Genomic DNA, 13,143 nt, shown 5'->3' with positions numbered 1-13,143 from the left:
CATGAGGATTTTCTGGCTGGCTAGGAATAGAAACCATGCTACAGGATTGCGTGCCTTGGATGGATTAAAATCTGGTTTTGGCCACTATTATTAGTAGTTAGAGCAGTATTTTGAAGTTTCAGACCACTTGATGGGGAGGAACTGCTTTTGAAACTCTCGCCTCCTGGACAGAAAGGTCTGAAAGGAGAGCGCGTTTTTACTAAAATCCTCTGCTGAGGTAGCGGACCGAGCTGCCTTATTTTGGTCAAAATCAAATGGATGAGATGTGGGGAAGCCTGCAGAGGTACTGCTGGCCATAGCAAGAGTGTTTGTTGCTATGGGAACTACTGCTAAGGAACTGTACGGAGGGGGAATCGGAGGCAGGGGAGGGGGAACTGGAAGGGCATTAAAAAAGCGATCCAGTTGTTACAGAACAAGAGACAATCTGTATCTGATGACTGCGAGCCTTTTAATCCTAAATGGTTCATTTAAATAAATTCATGATTTCCAATTAATTCGGAAAATAAAATATTACTGAGGGACTGTTAATTTCTGTGATATTTCAGGCAAAGAACCAAAATGTTGGTGCAGTTTTCATCAGTATTTTAGCTATGCTTGACTAGGAAGTCATTACATCACATTTATCTGTTTGGATGGGGGAGACATTAACAGCCTTATGAATATTCATGTTGTCTGGTTAATTAAGTTAATTGTACTGCAGAAGTGCTTGCACTTCCAAGGACAATTTTTTTCCCTACAATTTCTGTTTGCTACCTTCATCAGTCATGCTTTACATGACCTGCAGACACTTTGTCCTTACTGTGATGCTTTTGTGCGTTTTGGAGGAAGAGGGTTGTAGGAAGTTGTTTGTAATGTTGGGAAACTGGGTGAGTATTTTGAGCAGAATTATGGTTTTGGAGTAATAAAATCTTCTTTCTGTGTAAAGAAAAAAAAAAAAAAGCTGGTGATTGAGATGCTAGAGTTGTACGGTTGAAACCTCTTTATGATGGTTTACAGTAAATTGAGTAGTTAGGGTGAGATCGGAAAATGTGACCCTCACTAATTGGTGAGGAGTGCAAAGCCCATATGTGAGCATCAAAGAAGGCTATTAGTCTCTGTAGTGTAATACAACAGTGGTCGGGGAACCATCTTGTTATTGGTAAATAATACTCCAAGCTTACCTAGGGCAGGAAAGGTTGGAAAAGGTTGGTTGACTTGGAAAGATGAATGATGGTGTTAAAGTCATGATTATTGAATCACCATTTAAGTCAGCAAAGCTTGAAAGCTTGTTTTCGAACTTTTTTTTTTCTCATTTGAATGATAACTTTTATTGTTATGGCCTTGTTGCTTATAAGCTTTCTTTGTGTCATCCTGTTTGTACAGGACCTAGGTAATGAGATGCATAATTCAGTCATCATTGGGGTCAGGATGCTGTTAGGCATCTATTAAGAGGTTTTTTTCTGAAGACGGTGGTGGTGCTTGCTACTGCAATATTACCGTGCTTGTCCTGGATCTGAAACTTGTGGAAGTGCCCATCTGGATGCAGTACTTACATTTCTGAACACGGGCAGAACTTACTTCTTGGGAGTCGGGAAAGGGCAGGGTTTAGTCTTGTTTACTTCTGCAAATGTTAATGAGCTCCACAGATTTAAGAGAAGGGTGCAATTACTTGTGCTATCCTGTTTAGTAGGAATGTGATTTAGCTCTCATTAAAGTCAGCATGAAGATTGGTATTGATTTTAGCCCTGACCATTTGTTATCTTGCTGCCATCTGTATTGACAAATTACTTTTCCTTAAATGAGGAATTCCAGGTTTAAGAGATACCAAGTGTGATCTTCAGAATTTTATTCCACCCTGTACTCTTACTATCTTGATCTTCAGTGACATAGAAATACATAATAAACTGCACTTCCTGTTAGTGTATCTAAAGAAACTTTCTTTTGGACTAAAAAAGCAAAAATTTGCATTTAGCTTTTGGAGTTTATCCGTCTGTCAAAGTACTTCATAAGCCAAATTTTCTAGTTTTATTTAAATTCCTTTTTAAAAAAAAAATAGGAAAAGGGGAAGAAAACTTAATCATTTAGTCACCTGTAAAATTCTGAGAAATATGTGAATTAAATTGCAATTCTGTTTTGAATTGTTCAAAGAATCAAACTGCATGTAATCTGATTTCTTCCATGTACCACTGAAGATGTAAATTTCAAAGAAAGTTTTATGTCTGTTATCCTCAGAGATGTACCTCGCTTATTTGCTTTACATAACAGGAGCCTGGAGGCCCTCACTCAGAGCTTCTCTCTCTGAGGTTATGAAGGCTTTCCATGAGGCTCTGAATTGCTTTCAGAGACTCAGGTGACCTGAGGGAGGTAACAGGTACCCTGTGAGATACTGAGATAAAATTCATAGTTATTTTACAAATCATTGGAAAAGAAATCAAAGCATGTAGTGCTGCATAAGAAAAACAAGATGCCTTTACAGCTATGTAACTGTGCACATCAGTGTTTCCATATTTACTGTTGTTTTCTACCACTAATGGGACATCAAAGATTGCAGAGTTTTGAGACTGACATAGATTTTCAGTCTGGTACATGATACTTTTAAAGTGCTTATTTAAATATTGAGTGCCTCTTCTTTGAAATGTAATGTGAATTCCTTGATTTTTCTCTCCTCCTCCCCCTTACTTTTGACAAAGTTTAAATGCATCCATAACATTTAAGGCAAATTTATCATCCAGAATTGTCTACTGCTGCTGTAACATATTAAATTATTCAAGCAACAAGAAAATGATTTGAAAATCTGCGTAAGTGAACTCATTCCTTTATGGAATGTTAGGTTCTAAATTGTTCATTTGTAATTTTTGTAGTTTTAATGAATGTGTTATCAAATTATTCATGCCTTACTCAGTGCGCTATCCTGTCTGCTTGGTGGCAGGCCCTGGTGTTCTGTTTGTGCAAAAGTGGATCCTGTGGCCCTGCTACTTGGCCAAGTTAAAGCTGTTTTTCAATCATTAGTGTTGTTCTCGTATGTAAAACTGACACGCTATAATCAACCACATTCATGGGTGCTTCTCAAACCTAGAAGGTAGTCTGCAAGGGGAAAAGCAGCTAGCTATCTTTGACTAGATCTTGTAGATTTTATTTATTTATTCAGGGAAACTTGCTGTTTTACACTGGCAGAGCAATCTATTCTTTTTCCAACTTGGAAAAACATTCCGCAAATGCATCCTGTTAGATAATCTGCCTTCTATTATACTTCCTCAGTATTGCATTTCGGTATAAAACAAGACATTTTTAAAGGGGGGTTGGTTAAAATCTGAAAAGGCAATGCTTAACAAACTCTTTCCCTCCCTTCCCTTGTTTTTTTATGACACTTACCAAAGAATTTGCAGAGAGGATTTTATACATCTCTGGAAATTTTTATGCTTTTAATTTGTACTATTTATCATTTTTGCTGTTACCAAGACTAAATAATTGGGAGGAGGGGCTTTTTTTTTTTTTTTTTTTTTTTAATGCAATTATTATTATTATTATTTCTGGTCATCCTCAATATATCTTTCTTATTTTTACAATAGTTTGTGTTTACTTTTACAGGTACTACTAATATTTTGGCCCACACTCTCTATGGTATTAAACATGCAGTGACTGCAACGCTGCACATTGTAATGGGTAAATACTTTTACATACATTTTATCAGCTTTTAAATAAAAAAGCATCGTTTAGAAGTTTGCCTTAACCTTTATTTAGTAAGCACATGGTGTTATACTATCGCGCTGTAAACTAGATTGTAAGACTTTTAAACCCAAATGACTTTATCCTGATTTACAGGGCATTATGAAAGTACCTGTATACCTACCTATGTGGAAAGTTTTTTGCATATAGCTCAGTAACAATGGTTCTGGACCTCATCTTCTGATAACAAAGATCTGCCATGGAATAATGTCTGATTTTGGCCTTTGTGTCCTATTGCTGATGTTCTTGTAATGCAAAAAGTAACCTTTTCCAGACTTGATTGTGTGAACTATGTTACTCTGTATGTTATGCAATGATTGGTTGCATATTCATCTGCTTACTTTAATTTAATGTACCTGCTGCTGGCAATAGGAAGCTATGCAATACTTTCTGCTTGACAAAGTGATTAGGATTGGACTTTTCAGGGAAGTATTGTCATATTTCTGAGAAATTATCATTTAGCTCTGTGTGCATTTCTTTTAAAAACGAACTGTTTCCATAAGAAAGCTTTATTAAGTAGAAAAACTGTATTACTTGCCATTCAGTCTGCACAACAAATAGGTTTTTGAATGTGAAAATGCAATTATGCTAAAAGGATAAACCAAGTTGCCAGTGGAAACCTTGCTTTCAGGACTTAGAAAGTATGAAATGCTTAGTTGAGTGATGATAATAGTCTTACAACAGCATTTTTTATTTATGGCACTTTTTTTTTTTTTTAATAAAAAAAAAACAGAGAACAATGGGGAAGGAAGTTTCAGCCTGAATGTTTGTTTTCCGTACCTTTGCAGTCAGCAGTGGAACTCTTTGCTATGTTGTTTAGATAGCAATATATGAATTTACATGCAAAATTTGAACCTGGCTTTTTATATCAGACACTCAATCTAATGGAAACCACACAGGTTCTATTGCAGAAAAAAAACTATGCACCCTGTCTTGAACAGAATTCGATATGTAAATTCCCTAACTTTAAAAACAATTCATAGAATCAGAGAATGGTTTGGGTTGGAAAGGACCTTAAAGATCATCTAATTCCAACCCCCCTGCCATGGGCAGGGACACCTTCCACTACACCAGGATGCTCAAAGCCCTGTCCAACATTTGTAGCCTTTTCACCAAATATTTGTAATGATTAAACATTGTACTAGAGGAGATTCAGGAACTCTTAAATATAAGTTTCAAATGTGTTTTTGTAGCAACATTACATTTCCTCTGATACTGATTTTTGAAAAGTTGTAGAGTAATTGAAAGCCAGACAATGTGCAGCCTGATGGATTGGCTGGACTTTTGCAATAACGATTTTAACATTTCGAAACATCCGAACACTGTTCTCTGAATTGAATACTTTTGCAGTTTTGATAATATCTAAATTGATTTCAGTTTTCATTAGTAAAACTTGACTTCCTAAGGAGATAAGAGTCTAGAGTTCTTTCTCTCAGTTAAGTTAGCTGGATAGGAAATGGTAAGTTGTATTCAGTTAAAATACAGATGTTATTTGTAATTTCTGATCTTTGTTTTTGAAATCTCAGGTCATATTCAACCAGTAGATGTCTGTACTTTCAGTACTCCAAGCAAGCTTTTGCGTTTTGGGTTCTCAGCTATGTTTGGTTTTGGTGCAAGGACTCTAGCTTTGGCTGAAAAGCACCGTTGGATGCCCTCCAATCAGCGGAAGGATTTTGCTTTTATCAAAACACTGGCAGATCTCAAGTATACCATAAGTTGTTATATTTTTCTAATATTTCTAATTTTCTTGAGGAAAATCCAATAATTAATGTGGTAAAATATAGACAACAGTAGTTTAGCTATCTTATTATCTGTTAGAGATGCTAAATTCATTATATTCAACATCTTAAAATCACTTTAACTGAAAAAAAGTTTGTCTAGCAGTCAGAACATTGGATTACCCAACAATAAATGTCGCTATTTTTCCAGGCCAGAGGAATGTGAATTATCATTTCTACCTCTACAAATTCCACAGGAAGACTCTCATGAAAATGACAGGTAAGCAAAACTGAGTCAAACAATACCAAATGTACAAAAATGTGCATGTTTGAAGATTAAAAAAAAGTACAAATCCTTACTTTTGTTCAAATTTGTACATTGGTAGAACAGCATCTTAAAAGAAAAAAGATCTCTCTTGACAACTGTATACTTTCATACATGGTAAAATGGTCCCTGTTTGTGAGACTACAGAGGACTTAATGCAAAGCAGTCTTTCTCTAAATATTCCTCTGTTATTCAGTTCCATTAATACTTTCCTCCACTGAGATCTTGTTTTTTGCTAAACTAATACTGTTTATACGTATGTTCTGAATTTACTTGAAATTATTTTACCTACATGTTTTCACCCTTTTAGAAAGAAGAAAGGGAAAAACAAAAAAAAAGGTGAGCCTTATCTTTTATTATTATGTAAAAATGAACTGTGACTGGTTAACCTGAATTAATATAGAATTGCTGTGTTATATTTAGGTAGCAAGGATCAATGGCACAAAATTCAGGGTCACTTCCTGAATGTGAGCATTATGGCAATCCCTTGTCTGTGTTCAATGGCACCAAGAGGCTTGGCACCTAATACGAGGTCAGTAGAGGTTTAGAGAATTAGTCATGTCTATAAATTCTGACATCTTACCTTAAGACCTTGGCTTTTCTGAGAATACAAGCGTGTGTTTAGGTAGTCTAGACCCTCTGGAATGGGGGAGGGAGCATGGACTGCAGTAGGCTCGATAATCCCAGAAATTGTAATCAGTTTTTGGATCAGGCAAATAAGGTCAAGTAGTCTAACTAGAATAATGAGTGGATAATTGCTGTGATTAAATTAGTTGGCAAGTCCGACTTAAGCAGTAGTCATCTGTCATAGGTTCTGGCTATATGTAGAAACTTCATTCTTGGATTTTATTTTACTTTTTCCAATATAAAGGTGCCATTCATCTTTTGCTTTACAGCCAGGAAAAAACACAGTATGAGTCTTTCTGCTGTCAAGAAGAACTGAAATTCACACTTGTATTCTGCCTTAATTTTGCCAAATTTGGGAAATGCAGCTTTACATGTAGGGCTTTGGAAAACAAATGAGTATGTAATCTGGTTGTTGACATTGATTCATTTTGCCTTCAGCTCATTGTTGAGAGCATGCTTTGTGGTGATCAAACAGCTATCAGGTGATAAATCTTTGCAGCTGATGTTTTCAGTGGATGATAAGCAGAATAGCAAGTATGAACTTCACGAACATGAAATACACGTACATGAAATACAACACACTCCCTCACATAAGAATTCAGAAAAAATTCTTATATATTCAGAAACTTTATATGTACAACCACTCATGAAAGATTACAGAATGAGTGTGGTTTGTTTCATTTGCTTATCTTAGGTGAAAATACACATGCCTTAGAACTGATCAGGTATTTCTCTTTGAAATTACTTGCTGATCTGGTGGGATTTGATCTGTGGAAAACAATGTAGAAACAAGAAGTTTTGATGGAGTTCTTCTTTGGAAGTTTTCTGTGCTACAGGAGTCTTGCAGAGGTGCATATGTCTCACGATAGTGCTGTGTTATTTTCCCCTCTAAGGAACTTTGTTCAGCATTTACTCTTATTATAGTCAGTAGAAAAATTCTGACAAGAATTTGTAGAATCATAGAATATCCGAGTTGGAAGGGACCCACAAGAATCATGTAGTCCAACTCCTGGGTCCCCAAAGGACCACCCAAAAATCAGACCATGTGTCTGAGAGCGTTGTCCAAATGCTTCTTGAACTCCATCAGGCTCAGTGCCGTGACCGCTTCCCTATTCCAGTGCCTGACCACCCTCTTGGTGAAAATCCCTTTCCTGAATAGGTTTGAATAGTCTTGAATTGAATATTCTTTTAAGCTTTGCTTTCTCTTTCCACCTGTTCTGGCACCTCCTTCTCAGTGGTGAGGAATTTTATGGCAACTCCATGCAATTATTGCAGCTTTGAATGAGTCTGTTTCCCCTATAGTTGTTCAGTGGATCCCCCTATTTTTATATATAAGGAAGTCCTTTTTTACACTCTTAAAAATAATCTTAGGAGTGCAGTCACCTGCTAGGGTAGGAAGAGTTGGTGCTTCAGACAGGTAAATTATTCCTCATAGAGAATAATATATTGACTGTAAAGCTTTCCAACACAGGAAACAAATGTTGCACAAATTATTGGAGGTGCAAGACCCATTATAAGCTAAAGCAGCTGAATTCAGCTTAAATTCAGGCAGCATCAGCTAAATTGAGCTAGATTTCTTCACTCTGTCTTATTTTTTCCCTGAGAGCTTTTTGCCATGTGAAGACATTTGAAGCGGTATGAATGCTTTGACTACTGCATGGAACTCTACTTATACTACCCTAAATTTACAGAAATGTGAAGAACTGTCTAAACTATATGAGCCATGTAGGATGTTTGTGTCTCAGTGTGTGTTATGCTTCACTGCAGTTTGGACTTTCAAAAGAATTAATGAGAATTTTTAGTATCTCAGGAAGTACAAGGCCATAAAGCAGAATGCATTGCCCAGTAACCTGCTATGACTCTTCCAGTAACAAATATGATAAGGAGATGACTTTTTCAATTCCACCATTGCTGTAGAAAACATCAGTAAACAAGTGCTATGCAGAGTGGCTTGCTGAATGGTTATATAAAAATTATCTTTCTAGGTGGAGCTGTGTTGCAGTCTGAAAACATTCCAGTTGTAGTTGTCAACGAGCAGGGGCCTATGAGTGGGGAGATATGAAGTAGTAGGCTAGAAATACTTTTTTTTTTTGAAACATTCTTAGCCTTTTTACCAAGTGTACCCACTGAATAAATAAATATATATGTTCAGAAGATACGAAATACATAATTGCTATATGAAGTACAATCTCAGCAGTGATTGGCATGTACATCGGATAGGCTTGTTAAAAGTTGGTTTGTTTCCATAACTTCAATGAGACTTAGGAATGGTTGTGTTGAGATTCAGGCTGTTAGCTTCTGTGACAAGGTACAGTTGCATTACGGAGTCTGTGAAATAATACTAGCTCACTGTCTGACCCAGATTCTCAAAATGCTAAATATCAATGCAGTTGGATACCTTGTACCATTGAGTAAGAGAGGAGTGTAGCTATGGTCTCTTCTTGATTAACCTTTAGTGTACAATGACCCTTTTCCACAAAATTCCTTTCAGTTTTTTAATTTTGTTCAATGTGAAACATGTAAATAGAACTTTACAGAGAATTTCTAAGAGATCCTAGTAGGAGAACAGGATCTGTGTTAGGGCAGCCTGAGTGCTAATGGTGGAGGTGAGTGAGTCCATCTGCACTGGGTCATATGACAGGAATGTGCTTGCATGTGTCAAGGGAACAGCTACTTGGCATATCTCTGCCTCACAGCATTTATGGTGATCATTATTCTTCATCGGAGATAAAAATGTAAAGATAAATCTGTCATTTCTAAGAGTTCTACTGTTAAGTAGAAAAGCAGTGTTTTGTTTTGTTTTTTTTTAATATGTCCAATAAATTGTATATATTGATAAGGAAATAAAATTTTATTACTACAGTGTATGTTATAGAGATGCCAGATATCCTCAGTTTCAACACTTTAATTGATCTATAGCGGTATGTTTTTTGTTTTGTTTGGGAAAAAAAAAGTATTTATTTTTAATTATGACTGTTCTATTAATTTGCTCTTGCTTCTAGGCTTTTGAAGAGCCTATTAAACTTCCAATAATGAATTTATTTCTGGGAACTAAGTTTGTCTGCTTTTCAGGTTGAACAATGGAAGCATGGCTCTTATTGTTGTACAAAATACTTCTCGAACTGAGTTTATAAAACACCTGAAAAGATATGCCAGTGTAAAAAATCAGGTATTGTTGATTTCTTTTTGGTTATTATAAAAGGAACAGTTAATCGTGAAGATAGACATGCTGTAAGAGTTAATGTTAGCATCCTCATAAGGAGACTTAGCTTCCTGTCAGAATACATTAGCTCCCTTTTTATCTGATTTTTTTTTCTTAAATCACTAGACTAATACCGATTAGCCTATTTCAGCCCATCTGTTGTGGTTTAAATTGTATTTTTGTTGTACCCGTTGTTTTATGGGTGTAAAGCAATTCCAGAACAATAGAGGAAATGCACGCTGTGTTTAAATCTTGTGTAGTATAGACATCAAGAACACAGACTGGGAGGGCATCATGCAACTCTGTAAGAAATAGGTGAAGTCCTTAATTTCTGCAAATCACTGAATATTATGCTGGCAGCATCAAGTTATGAACATGAATTTTAGCAGAGATGTGTTCCATGTAGAACTGTACTTCAAAATTATGGTCGTCCTGTTTTGGAAGAAAAAATGAAGCACCGAAATACAGTTCCTTACTGTTGTCCTAAATACCCTGTGTATAGTCTAAATGTCCTATAGTCACTCAAATGTTTCAGGATTATGTGAACTCACTTTTACAGGTAGGTTTGGATTAGGTAGCTATCCAGCAGTCAGAGAGTTTGGCAGAGAGGTGGTGGTAGTTCCATGTGACAGCCCTAACAGATGCCTTTAGGAAATAGTTTGTGTTTCCCAGTTATGCCATAGCTACAGTCCTTCAGGAAGGCGGCTTTGCTTTTCTTTGCTTTTATGGTTAAAAATTATAGTTAGAAATTAGATATTAAATCTTTAAATATCACCATTTACTGGAATTCTGACTGGCCTCACTGAGAGTGGGTTTACTGGCAACGATGAACAGATGATGGGAAAAAATCTCCTTTTACTTTCATGTATTCTGAAAGAATATGCCATTTTGGCATGTGAAAAATATACCACCTCACCTGTAAATTGGGGGAGTCTGATACAGGAGTGTAAATGGAACTATTTTATTTTATTTTATTTTATTTTATTTTATTTCCTGAGGCACTATTTAGGATAGAAATAGCATGTTAATCCATAAATGTTAGCCAGAATATGTAATGCCTCATGTGGTCAAAGCTAGAGTTGTGTTCTCATATACTTAAGAACACAGCCCCCAAAAAGAAATCTTTTTAATTTCAAGTAATCCAGTTTGTTGCTAAACTATCACCTACAGCTTTCATCTTTGTTTGACATATATTTGTGTTTGGTTTAGTTCAATTTTCCCTTTGTTGAGACCTACACGGTTCAAGAAGTAAAACTACAACCAAGATGTATAAGTGGGCCTGATGCCAAAGAAAATACATATTTGAATGCCACTTCTGCAGAAGGAAATTACCCTTGGAATATAGATGGGGACTTAATGGAAGAAGCATCAGAAGTTCATGTTCGGTAAGGCAAAGTATTATGTTATGGACAGTATACCTATAATAGATCAGTACTGTAATCTTAAATGTATATTAAATACAAATGACACCAAAATGGGGTATTGTAAATTCTGTAAGAGTAGTATTAACGCTGTGCTGGACCTCTGACATATTGCTTTGTGCCTGTCTCTGGAAAGGTTTGTTACGCCCTTGAGACCTCTCCTTTCTGGTGGTTCAGTATCTTCCAGCTCCTCTCCTTTCTGAAAGTTACTTTACCCTTTTGTTTCTTGGAGGGGAACAGATGTAGGTAAAGGTTGGTGAGTCCTGGGAGGAGCTTGTTTGGGTATGAGGATTGCTGCTTGGAAAGCCCTGTTTGCAACCTTGACACAAACATGTTAACTGTGAGAAACATGGTGCTGCTTGAGAATAGTGTCCCTATGTAAGATCAAAAAAAAGAATATTAATACATGGGGAAATAGGACTATCAGTAGAAATAAATAAGAGGTGGCTCATTTTTCTGCAGTGTACGCAGGATCAGTTGAGGTAAGCGTTCGATGTGTAAAATAAAAGGCTGATCATATTATAGGATGACTGAGAAAATAATACACACTTTTAGAGGTTACCTTGTAGGAACTCTCAAAATGTAATTCACCCGATTTTATTCCATACAGCAATTCAGGCATACTTGTTAAAAAACAAAAAAAAAGCCATTGCAAGAGTTGATGAAATTGATAGTTGATTTCCTCACTTCACAGGGTGCATCCTCAACTTATTAATCTCTATGGAGTGAACACTGATGACCTGGAGAGTTCCAAAGCAACATGCAATTGCATATAGAAGGGACACACTGCACATTCTGTATTAGAGCCCTTTTCTTAATCTGTATGCAAGTCTTTCTAAAGTCCCAGTTTTTAACTCACTGAACTCAGTTGTAGCAAAAGGGATGTTTATAGTATTTCTGGCTTTAAATTTTTATCAAGTTATATATATTTTTTTTTATCAAGATGTATTTAAAGAAGCATTATTAGACTTAACAAGAAAATGTCCGTCAAAAATAGATGGCAGCTTTGTGAGTTTTCTCTTTAAAATTGTTCAAGCTTCTGCAATAAATATAATATGAGGTGTTTTTAAGGCTGCTGTTATTCATGTTGTCAGGTTACTCAGTTCAAATAGAACTAGTGAGTGGAAATTCAGAAATGCAGTCAAAATGTGGATTTCTGATCAGGGATTTCCATTTCTAGGTATTGCTTTTAATGTTGCTTTAATATGTTTGCTTTCAAGTTTTTTTCTAGTCAAACAGTAAGGAAAAAAGGATATGCTGATGAATTACACAGCTTTTCTTTGGTGAAAGTTATTTTAAAGACTACTCTTTGTACAAGATAAATATTTAACAATATTTGATGTGAACTGGAGGGATATTAAGCATAGTTTTTCTTTGTTGCTGAGAATAAAATTATGATAACTGAGTTATTTGGTAACTGAGTTATTTTGGCAACTATTTTTATAGTATTTTGGTAATATTTCTATAGGTGATTTTTTATGTAACTTTACTACAACTATATGAGATGAATGCAAATTAAGACTGTTTCTGGAAACTGTTTTCCTTTGAGATAATGAAAAGTAGCAGCCTGGTGAGTTTGTCTGTCTGCAGGGCCACAGGGGTAATGCATCGAGTTGTGTTCACTTGTCTGTGAATTGTTAAGAGAAATGCTGATGCATAATGGTGTGAAAGCTGTGCTATCTCATGTCTGGAACAAGTTGCTTGAAGTTTTTTGTTTGGAAAGAAGTATAATGTGAAATCCAGTTGATTAAGATTTTGTTAAATCAGGATGTAAGCCTTTACATTGGATCTGTATTTTACTTGATTTTAAATCCTGTGAAGAATTCTTACTGGTGATAAATAAGCTCCATGAACACGTGGCGCTCCTGAAGTATTGCAGATGGTTATTTGTGTTGTAAGAACAAGCTGTTACTTGTTGGAAATCTCATGCAGTTCCTGTGGCCAAACCTGGCTGGCAGTAAAGGCTGCAATCGGACAATAAGATGCTTGTTTCATAGGCAATTGTTACAGTAACCTTGCAGCTACAGTTTTCTCTGCACTGGAGTTAGTGGCTACAGAGCAGGGTCACAGCATCCTTCGGATTGAATGAGGCCTCAGCAGGGCTCTAGCCCAACCTCCTGCTCCAAGGAGTCCAACTATGAGATC

The 13,143-nt window shown here is 36.1% G+C and overlaps 1 protein-coding gene across 5 annotated transcripts in view; it reads left to right on the top strand.

The window, feature by feature from the left end:
* CERKL (ceramide kinase like) overlaps nucleotides 1-12,185 on the top strand; it is a 55,925-nt gene extending 43,740 nt beyond the window's left edge. The window contains exons 6-13 of one of the 5 annotated variants that reach the window (XM_035331485.1): nucleotides 3,568-3,642; nucleotides 5,232-5,409; nucleotides 5,635-5,703; nucleotides 6,059-6,087; nucleotides 6,172-6,280; nucleotides 9,448-9,544; nucleotides 10,787-10,962; nucleotides 11,693-12,185. In XM_035331485.1, coding sequence (XP_035187376.1) covers nucleotides 3,568-3,642; nucleotides 5,232-5,409; nucleotides 5,635-5,703; nucleotides 6,059-6,087; nucleotides 6,172-6,280; nucleotides 9,448-9,544; nucleotides 10,787-10,962; nucleotides 11,693-11,774 — 815 coding nt within the window. In that variant the 3' untranslated portion in view covers nucleotides 11,775-12,185. Of the gene's footprint in view, nucleotides 1-3,567; nucleotides 3,643-5,231; nucleotides 5,410-5,634; nucleotides 5,704-6,058; nucleotides 6,088-6,169; nucleotides 6,281-6,644; nucleotides 7,885-9,447; nucleotides 9,545-10,786; nucleotides 10,963-11,692 lie in introns of those variants that run through there. The other 4 variants (XM_035331490.1, XM_035331486.1, XM_035331489.1 and 1 more) reach the window with 4 other exon arrangements.
* Nucleotides 12,186-13,143: the final 958 nt, after the last annotated feature.

Source organism: Oxyura jamaicensis, chromosome 7 (genome assembly GCF_011077185.1).
Source record: "Oxyura jamaicensis isolate SHBP4307 breed ruddy duck chromosome 7, BPBGC_Ojam_1.0, whole genome shotgun sequence".
NCBI classification, from domain to species: Eukaryota; Metazoa; Chordata; class Aves; order Anseriformes; family Anatidae; genus Oxyura; species Oxyura jamaicensis.
Note: the sequence above shows the minus strand (reverse complement) of the source record. Positions and strands in the feature narration are given on the sequence as shown.